The sequence below is a fragment of the Rhinopithecus bieti genome, unplaced genomic scaffold (genome assembly GCF_001698545.2).
Source record: "Rhinopithecus bieti isolate Rb0 unplaced genomic scaffold, ASM169854v2 scaffold_6547, whole genome shotgun sequence".
NCBI lineage: Eukaryota > Metazoa > Chordata > Mammalia > Primates > Cercopithecidae > Rhinopithecus > Rhinopithecus bieti.
In genome coordinates, this window is record NW_016805133.1 from 402,051 (window position 1) to 425,347 (window position 23,297).

The 23,297-nt window shown below is 41.0% G+C and overlaps 1 protein-coding gene across 2 annotated transcripts in view; it reads left to right on the forward strand.

The window, feature by feature from the left end:
- VIT (vitrin) overlaps positions 1–23,297 on the forward strand; it is a 127,885-nt gene that overhangs the window by 25,061 nt on the left and 79,527 nt on the right. For both annotated transcript variants that reach the window (XM_017871286.1, XM_017871287.1), the window contains exon 3: positions 9,568–9,633. In XM_017871286.1, coding sequence (XP_017726775.1) covers positions 9,568–9,633 — 66 coding nt within the window. The remainder of the gene's footprint in view (positions 1–9,567; positions 9,634–23,297) is intronic.

The window sequence follows — 23,297 nt, forward strand, 5'->3', positions numbered from 1 at the left end:
CTCCGTCTCAAAAAAAAAAAAAAAAAAAAAAAGAAAAAAGCTTTGTGACATTGGTCTGGGCAATGACTTTTTGGATATAACCCTAAAAGCACAGGCAATAAAAGCAAAGGCAGACAAATGGGATTGCACCAAAACCTTCTGCACAGTAAAAGAAACAACCAACAGAATGAAGAGACAATTTGTAGAATGTAAGATAATATTTGTAAACCATACATTTGATAAGGGATTAATATCCAAAATATATAAGGAACTCTAACAAATCAACAGCACGAAAACAAATACCCTAATTTTTAAAATGGACAAAGGATGTGAATAGACATTTCTCAAAAGAAGACATACAAATGGTCAAAAGGCATATGAAAAAATGCTCAACATCACTAATATCAGGTAAATGCAAATTAAAGCCACAATGAGATATTACCTCACATCCGTTAGAATGGCTGTTATTAAAAAACAAAAGATAAGTGTTGGCAAGGATGTGGAGAAAAGGGAGCCCTTCTAAATTGTTAGTAGGAATGTAAATTAATAAACCCATATTATGAGATAAACCCAAACAATGAGATTCCTTCAAAACATAAAAATAAGAATTACCATGTCATCCAGCAATCCCACATCTGAGTATATGTCCAAAGCAAATGAAATCAGTCTGTTGAAGAGATATCCTTACCCCCATGTTCAATGCAGCATATTCACAACAGTCAAAATAAGGAATCAACCTAAGTGTCTATCAATGGATGAATGAATAAAGAAAATGTGGTGCACATATACAATGGAATATTATTCTGCCATAAAAAAAGAAATCCTGTCATTTACAATGTAAATGTACCAGAGGATGTTATACTAAGTGAAATAAATCAGGCACAGAAAGACAAAGACTGTATGATCTCATTTACATACTGTATCGAATCTACAAAAGTCAAACTGATGGAAGCAGAAAGTAGAACAATGGTTTCCAGGGGCTGGGGAGCTGGGGAAATAGGGAGATGCTGGTCAAAAGGTACAAACTTTCAGGCCAGGTGTGGTGGCTTATGCCTGTAATCCCAGCACTTTGGGAGACCGAGGTGGGTGGATCACCCGAGGTCAGGAGTTCGAGACCAACCCGGCCAACATGGTGAAATTCCCGTCTCTACTGAAAATACAAAAATTAGCAGAGTATGGTAGCGGGCACCTGTAATCTAAGCTACTTGGGAGGCTGAGGCAGGAGAATTGCTGGAACCCCGGAGGCAGAGGTTGCAGTGAGCCGAGATTGTGCCATTGCACTCCAGTCCGGGCAACAACAGCGAGACTCCATCTCAAAAAAAAAAAAAAAAAAAAAAGTACAAACTTTCAGTTACAAGATGAATGTGTTCTGGTGATCTAATGTACAGCACAGTGACTACAGCTTATAAAACTGCATTGTTTACTTGAATTTTGCTAAGAGAGTAGAGTTAAGATGTACTCACCACACACATAAAAATTGTTAAGTATGCGAGGTGATGGCTATGTTAATTAGCTTGATTTAATCATTTCACAATGTACATATATATCAAAACATCATAAATATAGACGATTTTCATTTGTCAATTATACCTTAATGAAGCTGGGGGGAATAATAAATCACTCTATTAATGAAAAACAAGGAGGCTCACATTCACATAGTCTCCTTTCCAGGTCATTGTGTGTCTGCCTCCCTGCCATCTCTCTCCTCTGCTTACATGTCTTCACCCCAGGGTCATTTGCTTAAGTCTCTCTACCCCTCCTCTGGGTGCTGTGATGGCCTCCTTGCCCCAAATCCTTACGCCTTTACCTCATTTTCTACCATTCCCCTATTAATCTTTTAAAGCCCACATCTGACCTCCACTCTGTTGCTCTCCACGCAAACTCGGTGTTTTCCCTTTGCCTTTAGGATGCAGTGCAAGTTTCTTCAAGTGCCTTGCTTGTGGGGCCTTCCTGATATGGCTCTTGCTCTCCTCCCCTGCTCTTGTCACTCACCATAGCCCCCACTCCAGCACTGAACTTCTAATTTCCCTGGGGAATGCATCATTTCTCACCTACAGGCCTTTGAACCTGCTGTTCCCTTTCCTGGAATGCTCTTCCTCTCACTGACATGCCCACACCCCCTCCCACAAACCATGCTATTCCTCCAGGAAGCTTCCCTCATCCCCATTAGGTTGGACCATCTTCTATGCATTTCCTTGGTGTCCTGTGTTTCTTCTCACATAGCTGCAAGATATTGGCCTTGTCATTTTTCTGGCTCTCCAAAATCTGTAAACTCACTGAGGGTGGGAGCTGTATCATGCTCAGGGTCGTATCTCTAGTGCTCACCACATATCATAGGCACTCAATAAATATTTCTAAACAAATAATTATTCTTAAGGAGGCTGGATTTTTAAGGTATTGGAGCCATTCAAGGATCTCTCAAAAGCTCTCTAAATAAACGTCAATTAAGTGTTTAATGTGTTTAATTAAGAGGTAGCATGCTTGTTTTAGATATCTTTCAATGCATGCTAGAGCAGAGTTTTGCAGTGCTCATTGTCATTGGAGTATTGTTTATAATCCACATGTACACTGGCAGGGAGCAAGTGGAGTAAAGAGGCCAACACTGTAGCCAGCAAACTAGCATTCTGGTTCCAACTTCTTCCCCCAAATGACTGCAGCATTAGCCAAGGTGGTAACACTGGGCCTGATTTCCTTTCTATAAAATAAAGGACGACCTCCAAAGCTCCTCCCAGCTTTAAATATCCTATGATTTGAAGCATAATTTTATGATTTACATGATTGTAGAGAATAAGCTGTCATGGCTTTCCTATGAAGCTCTGATTTATTTGATGCTAAATGTTTCATTGAGTACATAATCCTAAATTAAAGCATCAGGGAAACCTGAACTATGTTTAAACGATCTGCTTTATAAATTGGTTTTCAAGGAGGCATTGTGGATACTATCTATGTTAGCACATAGAGGGTCTCCAAAAAGATCTAAAAGGAAGTTTATGCGCTAGAATGAGGCATGCCTATAAAAGTTCTAGGTACACAAGTATTCAGTAAGTACCTACTGATTTGATCATTGATTAGATGTTCTGGTATTTCATGTCTTTTCTTCAACATAACGTGGATTCTGATTATAATTCATTACTGACAGGAAAACTGGAAAACATGAGCACAGATGAATCATGCCAATAATTTTAGAAAGCAGTTTTCATTATGATAAACCTATATGATTTCAATATGACCAGATTAAAAAATAATTGTTCTTTATCATTACGTCAGTTATTTCTCATTTATATAAGATTCTAATTATATATTTTATATTAAATACAAATGTAAAAGGGGAAAATACAGAAAACATAAAATGGAAATAATAATTCCTCCATTATTAACATTTTAGTATATTTGTTCCAGTTATTTATCTGCATATATTTTAAACTTGTCGGAGTCATTCTTAAGGTTAGAGCTGAACACGTCACAGGTAATTTAATATTCTACTACACACCATTTGTAATAAATGCCTAGGATTTCTCATTATTGGCACATTTTCAACATTTTATTATTTCCAGATCCATTAGAAATAATGCTACAATGAGCATTTTTTTACATAAATCTTTGTCTATACCTCTGATTATAACTTGGGATATATTCCTAGAAGTTTGTTTTCTAGGCCAAAGAATATGAAAGTTTTTAAGGCTCTTGAAATTGCTTTCCAGAATGGTCCTGCTTGCTTATACTTCACCAACAGTGTTCAGGGAAGCCCTAATCTCAAATCCCTGTCAGGATTAAATATAATTTTATGTTCCATATTTACTAGCACAATATGGGAAAACATCCCCTCATTTTGCTTTAGCTTGCATGTTTAACATTAAGAAGATTACACATAGTTTCAAGCTTATTCATTTATATTTTCTCTATGCATTATACAACAAATTTTAAAAATCAGTATTTGAACTGTCCTGATTGTCACATCAGAGAGGGAGAGAGTGAAGTGGGAGAAATTTTTTTTCTGAAAAAGTAATTTTAGTATTTAATATGCTTGAACATTTCAAGCACTACTAAAGAAAGAAAAGACAGCCTGGGCAACATAGCGAGGCACTGTCTCTACAAAAAATAAAAAAGTAGCCGGACATGGTGGCACACATGTCTGTAAGCCCAACTATTTGGGAGGTTGAGGCAGGAGGATCGCTTGAGCCCAGGAGTTCAAGGTAGCAGTAGGCTGTGATCACACCACTGCATTCTAGCCTTGGCAAGACAGGAAAAGAAAGGAAAGGAGAGGAAAAGGGAGGGGAGGGGAGGGGAGGAGAGGAGAGGAGAGGAGAGGAGAGGAGAGGAGAGGAGAAGAGAAGAGAAGAAGAGAATTGTTTATGTTATTAAAAACTGAAACATCAGATTTTTGTTGTTGTTGTTTGGTTTTTTTGAGATGGAGTTTCACTCTTGTTGCCCAGGCTGGAGTGCAGTGGCACGATCTCAGCTCGTTGCAACCTCCGCCTTCTGGTTTCAAGTGATTCTCCTGCCTCAGCCTCCCGAGTAGCTGGGATTACAGGTGCCAGCCACCATGCCAGGTTAATTTTTGTATTTTTAGTAGAGACAGGGTTTCACCATGTTGGCCAAAGAACACTGGATTTTTAAGGACTGAGAAGCATTGCTGAGAAGCATTGCTGTATGATTGCCTTGGAATTTGGGGTTCCAGACTTAACTCTCTTCAAGTTTTCTTGACACGCATGGCCTCCATTGCCAGATAATTAACTACTGTCACACAGGGGCTGGCTATCAGACCTGTCTGCGGCTTTGCACTTTGAAGTGGGCATCAGGCATCCATCCTGGTGCTCTGCTACACGTCCTAGGAAAATGAACACAAGATTGATTTTTCTCTTCCCCAACTTCAACATGCAATTTACCATTTCCAATGTAGCAAGAGGGGGATTGCTGAGGAGGAGTGAAGACTTGCTCCAGGGCACAAGCACATTTGCAGGCCCTACTGACCAGCCACCCCCTGGAGGAGTGGTTTCTGAGGAGCTTTCATTATAAGCACAGAAGCTGAGGGGAGGGCCTGTGTGTGCCATCAAAGATAATGACTTTATTAATTACTGCTGTTCAACTGAACCCAGCTATGCATGCTTTCAGCCTAAAAGGTCTTGGGCAACCAAAAGCAAATGATGGGGTGGTCTTACTAAAATATTTATAGTCCTAATGATAGCAGGATTTATAAACCACTTGCCTCAGGCACAGAGGCCAAGAACAGTTTTTGGTTTTCCACAAAAATTGATACCCAAATTTATTATTTCACTTACTCGCTCCCCTTGCTCAATTTTTTTTTCTATGTATGTATTTAGTACTCATTTTAAAAAATATTATAGGATTATAGATATTTATTTTTGAGCATTAAGTGAAAATATAGTCTTTGCACAGAGTTAATTGACAAGAAGCTACTATAAAAATTAGACCTCCAGGACACTCATACCACTCAAACCCCAGAAGTAAATATACCTAAAAAATGTCTGCCTTCATTCTGCCTGGCTAGACTTCTGGTTCTCACTCAGTTCTCTTTCATGTTTCTGTTCTCCTAGGACATGGTATGTCAATTACTCAGGCCTCAACTAGTGCTAACAGTCAAAATTGGAGATAATTCAATGGCCACATCATTGGCACAGGTTAGCTAGTGTCTTAGTTCATGCAGCCCGCTATAAAAAACTGCTACAGACTGAGTGGCTTAGAAAAACAGAAGTTTATTTCTCACCGTTGTGGAGGCTGGGAAGTCCAAGATCAGGGTGCTGATGGATTCAGGGTCTGGTCAGGGTCTGCTTCCTGGTTCCTAGAGAGCCATCTTTTTAGTGTGTTCTCACATGACAGAAGGGGCAAACTAGCTCTCTGGGGTACCTTTTATAAGGGCACTTATCCCTTCATGAGGGTTCACTGTCAAGAGCTGCGACGTCCCAAAGGCTCCACTTTCTAATATCATCACACTGGGGGTTAGGATGTCAATGTTAGGAATTCTACTTGGGGGGGTGTTGGGGGGCAGGTAAACAAACATTGAGACCATAGTAGCTGGATAATCATAAGATAAATAAAGAGCTTTTTTTAACACTTGGTGGCATTGCCACTTTTTTCTTCAAAAATAGTTGCCAATCCAAGAACTCCTAAGTCCATTTAGACCTAAGTTGAGGATCTGTGTTCAGTTAAAAATAAACACACCCGCCGGGCGCAGTGGCTCATGCCTGTAATCCCAGCACTTTGGGAGGCCGACACGGGAGGATCACCTGAGGTCAGGAGTTCAAGACCAGCCTGGCCAACATGGTGAAACCCCATCTCTGCTAAACATACAAAAATTAGCCAGCCAGAGCGAGACTGTCTCAAAAAAAAAAAAAAAAAAAAAAAAAAAAAAAAAAAAAAAAAAAAATGCTATCAGAAATTTTCACAATACGTATCAAAATTTTAAGTGAGCATACATTTCAAACAAGTTCTATTTGGAAATGTATTTTAAGGAAATAATGGATCTATGCAAAGATTATGCTATTTCTATTAAATCAAAGTTTGGTTATGATACATCCATATAGGGCAACACTTTGCAGGGAATTAAAATTACTGTAGAAAGAACATTTAATGACAAGAAAAAATGTTGATATATATCATTAAGTAGAAATAAGTTATCAAACATTGTAAACAACATGAGTATGATCAAATGTTTGTTTAAATGTATTCATATGAATACCTCTATACATATAGAAAAAGACTGGAAAATATTATACTGTTATATTCATCCACATTTGTTTTGTTTACACCTTTCTACAAAGAACATGTATCTTTTAAATAATAAAACAGCCAACATTCACTTTTTAATGAATGGAGACAATATATAAAAAGCCTCAGGCTGGGTGCAGTGTCTCACGCCTGTAATACCAATACTTTGGGAGGCCGAGGCAGGTGGATCACCTGAGGTCAGGAGTCTGAGACTAGCCTGGCCAACATGGTGAAACCCCATCTCTACTAAAAATACAAAAATTAGCCAGACGTGGTGCAGCACACCTGTAATCCCAGCTACTCAGGAGGTTAAGGCAGGCGAACCGCTTGAATCTGGGAGGTGGAGGTTGCAGTGAGCCGAAATCACACTACTGCACTCCAGCCTGGGTGACAGAGTGAGACTCTGTCTCAAAAAAAAAAAAAAAAAAAAAAAAAAAAATCCTCAGAAGAGAGGCTGTCTGGGAAAGAAAGGCAAGGAGAAAAGCGTGGGGAGAAGAAGGAGAGACTCATCACAAGGTCTGAGAATGCTCTATTTCATCTTACGTGCTTGAAAAGGAACCAGACTTTAAATTAGAAAGGATACAGAATTCTCCCTTCTTCACCTATTGATACACTTTAAGGAGCGTGGTGTCCAAATGCTATCGGAGGTTCTGCTCCTATTTCTAAGGAGGAAGCTCAACTATCTGCAGTTGCCTCGATGGGACACAGAACCAGGGCTGCCAGGGGGCTACGAGGGAATACTCAGGTCACTTCTCAGACATTGTGATGAGTCTCCTTCTTCTCCCTAGCCCCTTTCTCCTTGCCTTTCTTTCCCAGACAGCCTCTCTTCTGAGGCTCTTTGTATGTTCCCTGCATTCAGCCTTCCCTCAAGCACACTCATATGCACACACACATAGCTGCACACACACATAGTGTCCACACACATAGATGCACACACATGCACATGCAGTTCTCCGGCTATTTGGAAACTGGCCATCTGGAAACCTGCTGTGGAAGGGAGGACAGAGCACAGGAAGGGCCGGGGTGCTCATCCCACCTCCATCATTAATTCATGGGACAAGACAAATTAGTGGACTTCTCCAGACCCACATTCCTTCCTCTGGAAAATGGGGGCTTTGTCAGGTTAGTGTGGTCAAATTTAAACACAGCAAAACAAAGGACAAGTATCCAAGAGGTGTTTTTAAAGGGACCTTTCAGCTGAGGCTGAGAAAAGCATACAAAGTAGACATCTCATTTCTCCAATCTTAATACAGTCATGTGCTTCATGCACTTAATACAGTCATGCACTTCAATGTCTCAGTCAATGGCCTCCTATAAGATTATAATGGAGATGAAAAATTCCTATTGCCTAGTGACATTGTAGCCGTTGATGTAGTACAACACATTACTCACATGTGTGTGGTGATGCTTGTGTAAACAAACCTACTGAGCTGCCAGCAGCCATGTAAGAGTATAGCACATACTGTTATGTACAGTACATAATACTTGATAATGACTACTTGATAGATAACAAGTAACAACTACCTTGCTGGCTTATGTGTTTTCTTTTTTTTGAGACAGAGTCTCACTCTGTCGCCCAGGCTGGGGTATAGTGACGTGATCTCGGCTCATTGCAATCTCCGCCTCCTGGGTTCAAGCAATTCTCCTGTCTCAGCCTCCCAAGTAGCTGGAATTACAGGCGTGTGCCACCACTCCCAGCTAATATTTTTCTATTTTTAGTAGAGGCAGGGTTTCACCATGATGGCCACACTTGTCTCAAACTCCTGACCTCAGGTGATCCACCCACCCCTGCCTCCCAAAGTGCTGGGATTACAGGCGTGAGCCACCACGCCTGGCCTGTATTTTATATCTTATATTTTTATCATTATTTTAGAGTATACTCCTTTTACTCACTTAAAAAAAAGTTATCATAACTTTTAACCAAAACATTTTAAAAGTAAAAAATTTTAAAATCTCAAAAATACAAAAAAGCTTGTGGAATAAGGATATNGTATTTTATATCTTATATTTTATCATTATTTTAGAGTATACTCCTTTTACTCACTTAAAAAAAAGTTATCATAACTTTTAACCAAAACATTTTAAAAGCAAAAAATTTTAAAATCGCAAAATACAAAAAAGCTTGTGGAATAAGGATATAAAGAAAGATAATATTTTGTACAGCTGTAAAATATGTGCTTTAAGCTAAGCGTTATTACAAAAGAGTCAAAAGTTAAAAAATCAACAAGTTTATAAGGTGAAAAGATATAGTAAGCTAAGATTAATATTATATTAAAGAAAAAATATTTTTTATAAATTTAGTGTAGACATAAACAGTGGTTATAAAATCTACGGTTTTGTACAATAATATCCTAGGCCTTCACACTCACTCACCCCTCACTCACTGACTCACCCAGAGCAACTTCCAGTCCTGCAAGCTCCATTCATGCTAAGTGCCCTCTACAGATGTACCACTTTTTATCTTTTATACTGTATTTTTACTGTACTTTTTTTATGTTTAGATATATTTTAATACATAAACACTTATCAGTTGTTAACAATTGTTTACAGTATTCAGTACAGTAACATGCTGTACAGGTTTTTGACCTAAGAGGCAATAGACCATACCATACAGCCTAGGTGTGTAATAGACCATCTAGGTTTGTGTAAGTACACTCTACAATATCGGCACAATGATGAAATCGCCTATTGACACATTTCTCAGAGCACAGCCCCATCGTTAAGTGATGCATGACTGTAAGAGGGAAAATTTGTTCTGCCAGTGAGAATACTTTGTGGATGATCAAAGCAAATATGAGTCAAAAGAGAAAGCATTTAGGTAAAATAATATTGATTAAATGTTTAAAATTTTTCTTTATGTAGTTCTGCTGGTGACTGGAGTACATTCAAACAAAGAAACTTCAAAGAAGATGAAAAGGCCCAAGTTCAGTAAGTAAAATCACAATTCCTTGCTGGCATAAGGCTTGTTTCTCCCATGGAGGGTTATTATACTTGCTTTAGATAATTTTGTTTTGGTTTGGTTTTTGTCTCTATCTCAATCTTCTACTCAGACTAATTAGTGATAAGTCTTATCCCCTACCACATTCCAAAAAGTGTTTGAGATAGGAGCCCTGACTTTAGAGTAAAGGATATGTAGTTCCCTTGCACTAGAAAAACTCAAAATACACATACAGAGACCAGGCAACAATATGTCTCTGTGGCTAAGTGGAATAAGCTTAGCCCTGACATTGAAATGTTGTCTCAGTTCCCCGTACCAGAGAACTTATTTTGGCTAATGCAAAGGTCTAGCAAACCTGCCCACCTTCCAACAGACCCTGGGATCGGAAGGCAAATCTCGCAAAAAAGCCCATGCAGTTTCACACCCAATCAATGGAAGGAGAAAAAATAAATTTCACTTTTGAGTGGTGTATCAGTTAAGATTAGATGACAGAAAATCTGGAATAAGGGCAAGGGTGGTGGCTCACGCCTGTAATCTCAGCACTTTGAAAGGCTGAGGCGGACAGATCACTTAAAGTCAGGAGTTCGAGACCAGCCTGACCAACATGGTGTCTCTATTAAAAATTCAAAAATTAGCCAGGCCTGATGGTGCATGCCTGTAATCCCAGCTATTGGGGAGGCTGAGGCATAAGAATCACTTGAACCTGGGAGATGGAGGTTGCAGTGAGCCCAGATCATACCACTGAACTCCAGCCTGGGCCAGAGTGAAACTGTGTCAAAAAAAAAAAGAAAGAAAGAAAATCTGGAATAATAGATGCTTACTTAAGACTGCTGTTTCTTTCTCTCTCATGGTCTTGGCTTTTATAGAAGTTCCACAGTCTCCAGGGACCCAGACTTCTGGCTTCTAATTCTGCCATTTTCAATGTGGCTCCCAATTCATTGGCCAAAATCGCTGCCCCAGCTCCATCCATCAGGTCCACATTCCAGTCAGTAGGAAGAGATGAAGAAAGGCACATAGTAGTGATGCAGGATTTTTCTTCTCAGTCATTTTGCAAGCCAGGGACCCCCAGCCAGTGATGCTTCACCTGGGCCTTGCTTGGCCATGCTGGCATGCCCCAGGACACCTGTGTTACAGCTTAAACTCATGTTCAGCAGTTCCCAAGTGCTTGTACCATGCCCAAGAAGAATGAGAATAAGCTGGACATTAAAGGGTGAGGAGGGCTGAGAATTTTACTGAGTGAAGAAACAGCTCTCAGCAGAGAGGGGGTCCCGTGAGGGGTGGTTCTCCTACCTAAAGGCATGAAAGTCCCTAATGTGGCTGCATCTGGGGACTTTTACAGATTCAGAATGGGGAGTATGTGCTAATTGGTTTGTGAGTATGCAAAAAAGGTTACAGCAAAGACACCACTCAAAGGTGGGCATGACAGTGTAGAAAACCAATTAGGAAAAGGGTAGGTATATGTAAAACACGTGAAGGGTGGGGATCCATCAGAGGAAAGCACACCAAACAGGAAGACAGGTTCTCAATCCAGTCTGAGGATTTAATTTGTAGCTTGGCTTTCAGGCTTTGAACTGTCTTTGGCTTGGAGGTGGGGTTTCACCAGGGACCCACCCCTATCTGCCTAGGCGTTTGGCTGCCTCCTACCACTCTCAATAGCTCCCTTTAAAGCTACATCCAGAAAGTTCAATATAACCCCTCTCTTTAAGTACTATTGGCCAGCAGTAAGGTAGAGTGGGAAATGTCTTGGTTTTTTTTTTTTTTTTTTTTTTTTTTTTTTTTTTTTGAGATGGAGTCTCACTCTGTCACCAGGCTGGAGTGCAGTGGTGCGATCTTGGCTCACTGCAACCTCCGCCTCCTGGGTTCACACCATTCTCCTGCCTCAGCTTCCCGAGTAGCTGGGACCACAGGCACCCGCCACCACGCCCGGCTAATTTTTTGTATTTTTAGTAGAGACGGGGTTTCACCGTGTTGGCTAGGATGGTCTCGATCTCTTGACCTCGTGATCCACCTGCCTTGGCCTCCCAAAGTGCTGTGGTTACAGGCGTGTGCCACCACGCCCAGCCATGTCTTGATTTTAAACATCCATGTCCCTTGCTAAAAGTAATAAGGGGTATTATTACTAAGAAAAAAGAGAAGAATGGATATTGGGAAATAACTCACAGAAGACACAGATGGAAAACTCACACTCAAATATTGTAAGCACACTGGGATATCTGTATCCAAATTTGTAGGCCTGATGGAAGCTTAAGTTAAAGTGTGTTTATAAAGAACCATTAAAAAAGGCTTTATATACAGTCAATGTTCTGTGCTCTCCACAACTGAAACCTTCTTTATAGGCATTAAATTTAGGTACCTTGAAATCAGCCACATTAATCATTTGAAATAAAAGAAAGATTTGCTTCACACAGCCTCTTTTTGCTTCTGCTCTTTTAAACCTTCCATGTGAGATTTCCTGTTGAAATGAGACCAAAAGGGCAACCATCCACAGCCTCCTAGTCTGAAATACTAAAAAGGAATCAGTTGTTTATTTATTTCTGTCAGGATCAAGAGCCAAGAGGACCGGCCCTGGGGCAGATGTGTGTTCAAAACAATGATTAGGTTAATATGGAGACAAATGCACGCCCAAATATGAAGTCCTTTGGGCTGTTTCCAGTGTCTTCATTAACTCATATACAAAAATCATGAAAGGTTCCATGATTACCATGACAACAGTTTGCAGTGACTATGAAAGTCTGTGCTAAATGACCCAAGGGCAAACCTCTTTGAGAGATCTCAAATGGATTGAATTTCTGATACGCTAAATTCCAGCCTTATTCTCAAAATCTCCCTAGTGATGCAGCACATTGGAATCAATAAATGCATGAGGTCTTTTCTCTAATTAGAAACTCTGGCACAATTATTAAATAGGGAAAAAGAGATACAATGAAGGTAATTGGATATTCCCAAACCACGGAGATATCTGATTCTTGATCTCCAGAGTATTTCCAAATCATAGTCTATAGCTTGAGGCCAAAGTCTTTTTCTTTCTTTCTTTCTTTCTTTCTTTTTTCTATTCAACATTGTCAGTCTGCTGCTGGGGGAGGTGACTGATGGCAAGGAAGGCACATTATTCATTCATTTGATAAGTATTTATTGGGTGTTGGCCAAGTACCAGGCACTGTGTTAGACACCCAGAAACAAAAGCAATCCAGAATCAATCTATGCCCTCACAGAGCTCACAATCTAAGGTGGAAGAAAGACAAGTCAACAGGCAATGATAATGTCCATATACGTGCTAGGACAAGAGGAGCTAAAGGTAGTCAGAGAGTTAGGAAAATAATTTATGTATCTGGGAGGGCTTCCTGGAGAAAATGACACACACTGATTCTAAAGGCCAAATAGGGATTGGCCAGGCAAAGACGAGGAGAAAAGAGTGCAATAAGCAGAAAGAACAAATCGTGCCCAAGTCCTGAAGAGTAGAAAAAGTGAAAAAGTAGTTCAACATACAGAAATAGAGAGTAGAAGGTGAATGTGTTGAGGAAAAAGATGGAAAGCAAACAGACACCAGATGGTGAAGAGCTTTACTGCCATGTTCAGGGGATCTGGACTTCATCGAGAGGGCAGTGGGGAGTATCTTCATGTGGGTTATTTTGGTTGCAATTAGCAGAACTCCAAGGCCAATCTGCTTAAGCAAAAAGGGGGATTTGGGCAGGATGTAGGGTAGCTCATAGAACCCAAGGCAGGAAATGCAGCTGTAACTCCCTCGGGTTGGACTGCAGATGGAAAGGCCTCAGGAACGGGCACCCCTGCTTCTTCTCTTTGTGCATCTCTCTCTTTCTCTCTCTCGCTCTCTCTCTCTCTCCAGATTATGTCTCTCAGTCCTGATCCCAAATTCCTGGGAGAGAGAATCTAATTGCATCGGCAAGGCTGGCAGGGGTCCACCCCTATAAAAGGAGCATGGTCCTCAGAGAATAGTAAAGTGTTAAGGAAGGTTGTGTTAGGGAAATGAAACAACCCTGCCAACATTAACAACAACACCTTTGTAGCACTATTTGAAGATATGAAGAGAGAAGAGAGAGAACACAACTTGTGGGTAAGCATTACAGATTTACATGCATATGCAGATAGTATGAAAGTGTGTACAAAGTCTGGACAGAATTTCACACAACTTTATATAGTAAGTTGGAAGATGACAATTACAATTTCTCTTGCCATTCTGGAGGTAAGGGCTTACAGATCCTTACAGAAGGCCAGAGCCCTCACATTGTGAAATCAAAAGGCTGGCTTCTTATGTCTTATGTCTTTAAGAAAACATCCTAAGAGGACAGGGTGGTCGGGGGGCAATGGCTTCCCTCCTCTTCACTAAACAAAAAAAGCTTGATCATCTAACCGTTAGCGTCGACACCTCAAAATATATCTTACAGGATGCTATTGAAGAGTTTTAAACAGAAAGTGAAATGATAAAAGCAGGGCTTTAAACAAATCACTTTAGCTTTAATGTGAGATAGGACTAGGTCAGTGGTTCTCAATGTGTGACTCCTGGACCGGCAGCATCAGCATCATCCGGGACCTTTTGTCTCACCTGGCGCAGACATCCTGAGTCAAAAACTCCAAGGGTGGGCCCAGCAATTTGTGCTTTAACCAGCTCTCCAGGTGATTCTGAGGCCTTGTAAAATGTGATAATCAGTGGACTAGAGAGAGAACCAAGACAAGGGCTTCTTGCAGATATGAATGAGAAATCATTTAGGTAGGTTCCCTTTAATGGCCCCTAACCTCTCTTTTAGAAGCCCTCAATTTTCACCAGTGTTTTTTCAAGACTCACAGTCTTCACAACCCGGAAGTCTTAAGTCAAATAACAAGGAGAAGGTAATTTGGTAGTGTTGGTCAGTGATTAATTTCCTGACCCCTCCTAGACAGGGGGCACTCTCCTAGACTCTTGAGGATCTAGTACCTGAGGCACAGTGACACTAGTTGGCAGGGCCACATTTGAAACCTAGGTCTGGGTGAGGTTCAACCCCTAATGTTTCCCCAGTGGCCTCCTCTTGAGCTGGGTGGGACTAAAGAATGAGGTGTCTGTTGCCTGGGAACGGATGAGGGTGTTGCATAATCAAAGGCTGACTAAGTAGAAAGTAAAGTAGAAAACGTATGGGAAAAATGGGAGAAAGAGAAGAGCATAACTGTCTTCCTTGGGCTTGGCTTGAAAACGCCTGCCATTCCAGTACATTTATTCTGCCTACTTACAGGGTTCCCACTGATTTTGGTGGTTATCTCTTTCTCTCCTCTCTACTTTCCCTTCTTTTTGACTTCTTTGTCTTCTCGCCCCTTTTTCCTTCTTTGCATTTCTTTCGTCTGTCCATGGCCTCCAGTGCCTCACATGGATGTTACTTAGCATCACCGGTGGGGGGCCCTTTGGACCAAGAAGGTAACATTTAAGAGCATGTTGAAAATAACCTGGCAGGTCAGGTGCAGTGGCTCACACCTGTAATCCCAGCACTTTGGGAGGCCAAGGCGGGCGGATTGCCTGAGGTCATGAGGTCCAGACCATCCTGGCCAACATGGTGAAACCCCATCTCTACTGAAAATACAAAAATTAGCCGGGTGTGGTGGCAGGCACCTGTAATCCCAGCTACTTGGGAGGCTGAGGCAGATTGCTTGAATCCAGGAGGCTGAGGTTGTGGTGAGCCAAGACTGCACCACTGCTCTCCAGCCTGGGTGACAGAGCAAGACTCTGTCTCAAAAAAAAAAAAAAGAAAGAAAGAAAGGAAAGAAAAAAGAAAATAATCTGGCATGGGGGTCTTACAAAGAAGAAAACAAAGATATAAAAGCAATTGGATGGATTCTCACAGCTCTACTCTACAAACCCATAGGCCCATTCATTCTAAGCTAATATTTTGCTTTTATGTGCTCAGTTGTATTGGATACAATTTTATCCCACCATATTTGGCTTATCACATTATTTTCAAAATCAAATTAAGTCTGACTCCAAACTGCCAATTGCTGGGGTTGGGAGTGGAATTCAAATTCCTTAATTACAAGGGCTTCCTCCCTTTCTGCTCCAGCAGAGAGGGCTTGTGCAGTCTAGAAGATTCGGGGTGGTCAGCTACTCAGCATCCAAGTCCATGTTATCTCTGGAAGGTGGGCAACCCCACTGCTTCCTGGATGATGGGATATTGGCAGACGTGGGGAAGCCCTGTACCTAAATGTCCACCCCAAGGTGCATCACACCAGGTGCTGCCCTGAGGTGGTGCTCCTCAAAGCAGCTGCTAGGGCAAGGGATGTTTCCTTTACTGGAACCTATTTGGCCACTCCCACCTTCCCAGTCATAGAAGATCATTGTGTCTCCATCACTCTTTGGGCTGAACAAGCCCAATCCCCTGAAACAAGGGGAATTTGGAGAGTCTACTTTTCAAAGCCCGGAGAGAGTGTTGTCTTTGCAACCCACTGCCCTCTCTCCTGCAATCTTGAGATCCAGAGATGGGAAAACATGAGCCTGTCTACCTTCTCAGAATAGTAAGAGGGAAAAAATGCAATGGGAAGAAACGTAAGTTAATGACTTAATAAATTAACGGGCTGTTTAATCCAAGGTAAAGTTTACCTTACTGCAGTAATGAGAGTTTTATCACTTTATTTTTAGAGGGGACATTTTCAAGGCTCTCATTTTCCTGATAAGTCTTAGAGTCATAGATCTAACCTTAGCCAGAGGCACCTCAGTAGTAGGTTTAGTCAGCATAAACCTACTCAAGCACTTTCTAACAAATTACCAAAATGTGGCTGCATTTTTCTTGATTGTTTAAGGCTACAAATAAAGATTGAAGGGCTTAGGTGTGTTCATAACACACTTCTCCTAAGGCAGTCATAATACCTTATACATTTTAAGGATTAATTTCATTTATGTGTAAGTTACACATTCAAAAAAGGCCTACTCTTTAACTTATGAGCCTTTCAGTTCATACTGTAACAAACACATCATATATTTTCCCATTAATTATGTCCACCAGACTCTAGAACAATTCCTGCCTGGCAGAGTGTCTGTGCTAGAGGGAGAAAAGCTTTTAAGTTGCAAAATCTCATCAATGGCTTTTCACACATAATGGAGCTGCGGAAGAGCCCCAGAAGCAATGGCCTTAGTCCAAAGTGGTGTTAGAGGAGATTACATTATGCAGATGGGAGCCATTGATGATTCCATGCAATGTGTTACTGGCTGCCCATCCTGCAAAGTCTGTGATCTCAGAAAGCATCAATGTTGTATATGCAAAGGAAAGCCCTGTATGCAAAGGAAAGCCCTGCTGGGCCCAAACCCTATCCTCAACACACACTCAGAACTAGGTTAGATGCCTCCTGTATGCACTGCACTTCCTCCATCAAGCACCGATGCTCCTTGACTTACAATGGGGTTGTGCTTTGATAAGCCCATAGTAGGTCACAAATGCATGTAATACCCTGAAAAACCTTTCATAAAGTTGAAAAATCTTAAGTTAAATCATTGTAAATCAGGGACTGTCTCTATTTACCACATATTACTCTAAGAGCTTTTTTTATACAGTCTATCTTCCCAGCAAGACCAAAAGTACCATGAAGATCCAATCAGTGTTCATTAGATAATTGTTGGATGTATGGACAAATGAACAATAACAACAAAAGCCACTACAAAATAAAGCAAAATGTGGTAAATTCTATAAGAGAATAACAAACATGGAGTCTACAATAGGACTCCTGCTGGTCTTATGAAAGAACATTCAAGATAAGACCTGAAAAATAAGTGAATTTTTACAGGCAGAGGTTGGGAAAGGGCTTTCTAGGTGGACTAAGCCCAGATACCATGGGAAGCAAGTAGAGGATAAGGTCAGGAGGCAGTGAATGGCATGATGGGTTTAAGTGTTGGGGAGTCATGGAAATGCATCTGGAAGGTGGATTAGGACCCACCAGGAAATGCCAATCTGAGAAGCTTTTTTTCTTTGTCATTCACTAGAGGGCGGGGACTCCTGGGAGTTTTCTAAGCAGGAAATTTACATGATGAAGACAACAATCAGTGAGATAAACAAGATATTCTCCACAGGCAGTAGAGCTACATTCTGAAATATTTCCATTTACATTGGAGTCTGTTGAAATAGACTTAATTTGGGGTGAAATGTACAACATGTAATTCACATAGTTCTCTCCACTGAATTAATCTTAATACCTTGTAAGGCATGGAAAGATTTTTGCAATCAACCTTGAAAGAGTAGATGATTCCTGAACCTACTGCCTTGGGCATGAAGAGGTCATTGTTCTGGGACTTAGTTACTTAGTGCATTGGACACTGATGAAGAGAAATACAGCTCCGTGGTTGTAAGATTTGGTATAGCATGCACACAGCTTCTTGGGTAGTTTTATGTGTAGCAACTTGTAAGTAACACCTGGTGCCAACACCGGTGGGTTCTCTACAGATTGGTATGTGGGCCCTTTCTCAGACCATGAAAAAGGAAGAAGATTAACTTTCTAGCCCTTCTTCTGATATGTGGATGAGAAAGAAGGCGGAGACTGTCTGTGTTACAGATTTTCAATTGAGTAGACTCTACCCTCGCAATTCTCAGAAATAACGGGAAAACAATACAATGGAAAATTACACTAGAAGAATTACTTTGCAGGTATTTGGGGTAAATGCACAGATGCATGCATGTATTCACATGAACACACACACACATGCACACAAACAAACCTATTTTTCAGATATATACTGCATTCACCCACTAGTGGTTGTTAGCAATCTTCAAGTTCAGAAAAACCTGTAAGATTAGACTAGAGAAGTTGCAGTTTTACTTCTTCCCTTCAGTCATGCAAGTGGCAACCAGGTGGAGCTGGCAAGGCTTTGGGTTTACAGGCCTGAGTTCAGGTCTTAGTTCTGCCGCTTGATATCTGAACAAACTTGCCTCTCTGAAAAATGAAGACTAATGCCTTTTAGGGTTTTGTAAGGACCAAGTGAAAGAACCTGTATTAGGGTCCTTTGTAAACTAAAATATGTATTTTTAAAGACATAAACTTCTGCAGCTGCCCCAAAACTGTGTTGCCACAGGCCAGTTACCCTCTGTCATCCAATCACTCAATCCATCCATTTATTCATTCAGCAGACATTCTCTTGAACAGCAGTGAACAAAACAGACAAAAGTCCCTGCCCTCATGAATTTTATATTCTAATAGATGAATGAAGATGTTAACTGGAACCAGGACCTAAAAGATAGTAACATTCAAACAGATGAAAGGAAAAATGGTTTCAGATGTGAGAAATGATTCAAGCTAAGTGTACAAGACAATATGCATTCAGAAAGTAGAGACTATTGCAAGTATTGGCAAGCCCAGACGTTCCGTGGAAGAAACTGTGGAAAGGCGTTAAGGATTTTGGAATTTTTCCTAATGGCAGCAAAAACCTAGTGTGGTTTTGAGCAAAGATTCAATGTGATCAACGACTGTTTAAGAAAAATAGATAAGAATGCTTTGCGAAAGAAGGTGCTACAAAAGAAGAATTAAAATGACCTAGATGTCAGGATCAAGGAGAACAATGCATTCATCTTCAGATTAATGATATTTTATTTCATTAAACTAAGGACTTTTGCATAATTCTCTTAAAACAGGATTTCACTCTAGTTGAATATCACAGTCCAATAAAATTAAGTTTAATATTAAAAGTTTTCATGCATAAGTGCTTTTTTATGTTATAATTCTTCTTCTTCATTAAAAAAATAAAATAATAATTTTCCTTATTAACAGGCATGAGGCAAGCTTACGATGATTGCTTGTTGATAAGGAAACTTGTTTTCCAGAAGCAATGTGGCTTGCCTGAGATCACTGAAAAGATGAGTGGCAAAATAAGGCATCTACAGTTTGATTTGGCCTACTACATAGTTGGCTTATTGTATGTGACATCATCTAATAATCACTGTTATTAGCCTAGGCAGGAGACCCAACCAACAGCAGAAATATTTGCAGTTATTCCTCTCAGATTCTAATTTTGTACTAAAAGTAACTCGGATAGTATCAGTTTTTTGTTCTGAGATAAGACCTTTCGCCCAGGAACTCTTGTGAGATCACTACAGCAGACGCATAAACCTCGGTGACCTAAAGGTAATCCTACAATTCGATCTGGTTTGCAAGTGGTTCTCTTTTCCCTGTGGCTAGTTCCAAGGGCCTTAGGGAAGGAACCCTTGGCAGATACTGAGATACTCTAATGTGATTTCTGATAAGAAAGTGAGAGTATCTATGAGAAGGCAAGATTATCTTAAGTAATCATATGAGAGAGCGGGTGGGGCACAAAGGGAGAAGCAGAGCAGGTGGCCGAGCAATAGGTTTCTGTGCAAAGGTTCCACTGAACAGGTCTGGGCTCCCCACAGCTCTCTGTGACTTTGGTGTAGACTTTCCCTCATGGACGCCAGCAACTGTCCAGTCAGGAAAGAATAGAAGAGGCTTCTGTCTTGCTTTCTTCAAATGTTCTAGAATAAGTTCTTTTTAGAAATTACAAATAATTTTTCACCTGAGGTTAGCTGTGGGGACACAGCATTCCCCTCTGACTGTTCTGGCATTTGCCAAATGTCTTCCTGCTCCCTTTGAACCTAAGAATGATACTTCTTGAGCTGCCTTAATTTAAACTTGTCTTTTTTTTTTTTTTTTTTTTTTTTTTTTTTTTTTTTTTTTTTGACTTTTTTGAGACGGAGTCTCGCTTGTCGCCAGGGTGAGTACAGTGGCACGGATCTCAGCTCACTTGCAAGCTCCGCTCCCGGGTTCACGCCATTCTCCTGCCTCAGCCTCCCGAGTAGCTGGGACTACAGGCGCCTGCCACCTCGACCCGGCTAGTTTTTTTTTTTTTTTTTTTTTATTTTTTAGTACGAGACGGGGTTTCCACCATTGTTAGCCAGGATGGTCTCGTCTCCTGGCCTCGTGATCCGCCTGTCTCGGCTCCCAAAGTGCTGGGATTACAGACTTGGAGCCACGCGCCGGGCCTAAACTTGTTCTTAAGGAAATCTGATTTTCTGCACTTCTAGGATCAAACTCAGAGAAGGGGGGGGTAAGGGAGGATATTTAATAAACCCTTAACAACCAACGAAAGGGAAGAAGGAAACCCTAAGCGGCAAGCGCTGAATGGTTCAAAGGACGTTAAGAGGAAAGGCAAGATTTCGTTTTCATCGGGCCTTAAGTGGAGAGGCAGAAGATTCTTTGGGACTTTACAGAAACAGGGACTACCTCACAAATAACTGGGAAAATATTTGTAAGGAAACAAACCTAGTTTCACATATACTTAAAGAAGAGCTGCCAGAAGATTACAAATGCCTGCTTTTTCCTGGCTGAATATAGACATTCCCACTTTTTAATAATTTTTGGCAATCAACCCTGCAAATTTAACTTAGTTCACTCTCTCCAGGCTTAATTTTCTGTACAAATTTACAAATTTTTTTACTTTTAGCCACACTTTGCATTGCTCCTTGTTTTTTAAAGGTGCATGAACGATTGTGCTGATTTCATTTTTTCCCCCTGTGGGACAAATTAGTGGTGAATTCACCAATTTTGCTATCTGGGTTAGCGTGCAGACTAAAGCACATCTTATTTAAGGTACTTCCCTGAGCTTTCTAAGGGGGGAAAAAAAAAGACAAACTAAACAAGCAACAAAAAACAATGTCCCCCCCACCCCTTTTTTTTTTTTTTTTTTTTTTTGAGACGGAGTCTGGCTCTGTCGCCCAGGCTGGGATGCAGTGGCCGGATCTCAGCTTCATCGCAAGCTCCGCCTCCCGGGTTTACGCCATTCTCCTCCCTCAGCCTCCCGAGTAGCTGGGACTACAGGCGCCCGCTACATTGCCTAGCTAGTTTTTTGTATTTTTTTTTTTAGTAGAGACAGGGTTTCAACGTGTTAGCCAGGATGGTCTCGATCTCCTGACCTCATGATCCGCCCATCTCGGCCTCCCAAAGTGCTGGGATTACAGGCTTGAGCCACCGCGCCCGGCCAACAAATGCCCCCTTAAAGAAAGGAGGGAAAATTGATTAGTGGGAAGTAAAATGTGACATTTTCCCTTGTCTTTTAAACCAATCATTTCTTGGAAAATCCTACTGCATGTAATATGTGCACCCTGAAGTCTTTCAACAGGTTTGATCATTGTCTAATACTCATGAAATAAGCTTCCAGATAGAGACTTGTTTACGCAACCCCAAAATATTTAGTTGGTCTGACAGGAGATTCAAAATCTGAGAGTGCCAGAGTCACATCAAAATTTAATCTCAATGCACACAGCTTGTCACCTCCTATTTCAAAGAACTAAGAACAAAGAAGAAATCTTTCGTTTTCTTTACCTCTAAGGGAGGAGATACATTTGGGAGTGAGGAAGTGATCTGGGGAAAAGAGGAGAGTTGAACACACAGTTACATCCAGGAATCAAACAATTCGCTAATTTGAAAACAGACCACAATGGCGTCTTCATTCCAAAATTTGCCTTTAAAAAATACTCTGAGACTCAAAATAGTAAATGCAGCCTTGAGTATCAGAGTTTAAAAGAATGAAAGGTAAGAAGAAAATAGTCGGTGAGGAGGCAACCTTTGATGGGGAGAATGAAACCACAAAACTGTTTTAAGCACAGTGCTCTACTTCTTAATGTAAACCACAAATTGCTTAAGCCTGTGATCAAACTCAACCCCTTGGTTCCCAGGAGAAGTTCCCTGTTGGCCCAGCCCTGAGTAGCAAAGATTGGCTGGGATGGGTATTTAAGAAAAGAGCAGAAAACTTCAGTTCTCTCTCCAGCCTGGATGAAATACGGTTCTCCTCATTCAGGTACACAAGGGTTAAAAAAGAATATGCTTTTTGGATACAGCTGGAAGCCATTAGCAACTCTGAGACCATCTCAGGAACCCAGTTAGAGGGTGGGTGGCCTGGCAGAGCTCCTGGATCCAAGAGTCTATGGATTACAGACTCTTAGGGTTGGGAGGGGTTTTATTCTACTTCTCACCCAATGTAGAAATCCTCTCTATAACTGTTCAGTCTCCACTTGCATACTTCTACCAACACCCCACTCACTGCTCCTGAGGCAGCTCATTCCTTCATGGACAATTTCAGTTCCTAGAAAGTTCTTCTTGGCAAAATTTGCCTCCATAGAAACTCTGTTCTTTAAGTTCTAGCTCACCCTCTGGCATCACAGCACACAACAATCCTACTTGTGAAGATAACTATCAGTTGCCTCCAATTCTTGCTTCCTCATGCCCAAATGACCCATTTCTACAAACCATCCCTTTCATTTGGTAGTTTCCAGACCATTCCCAAGCATGCTGCCTCTTTGTACTGTGCTCAAGTCTTAAAGTCCCTTCTGAAGAATGGGGGCCAGAACTGAATACATTCCCAGATCAAAAGGCACCAGCAAAGTGTCCTCTAGGGGACCTTTTCCTTCAGGAGTTATTGAGGAAAAATCTTTGCAGGGAATATGCAGTCCTACGCCTTCTTGGATACAGTCAATAGAGCATCTACTCCACCTCATCCCCAGACAACCTTTCAGCTTCAGGAGACTTGCCTACTGGATAGCGCGAGGCTGACAGTAGCAATAGCAAAGCCAAAACAGAGGGAGGAAACAATGAATGAGCTGCCCCTGGATGCTCAGCTGGGGAGTTCTCAGCTTTCCACCAGGCAGATAAGAAAAGATCTCTCCCATTATGACTTCAGATCTAAGCCTAG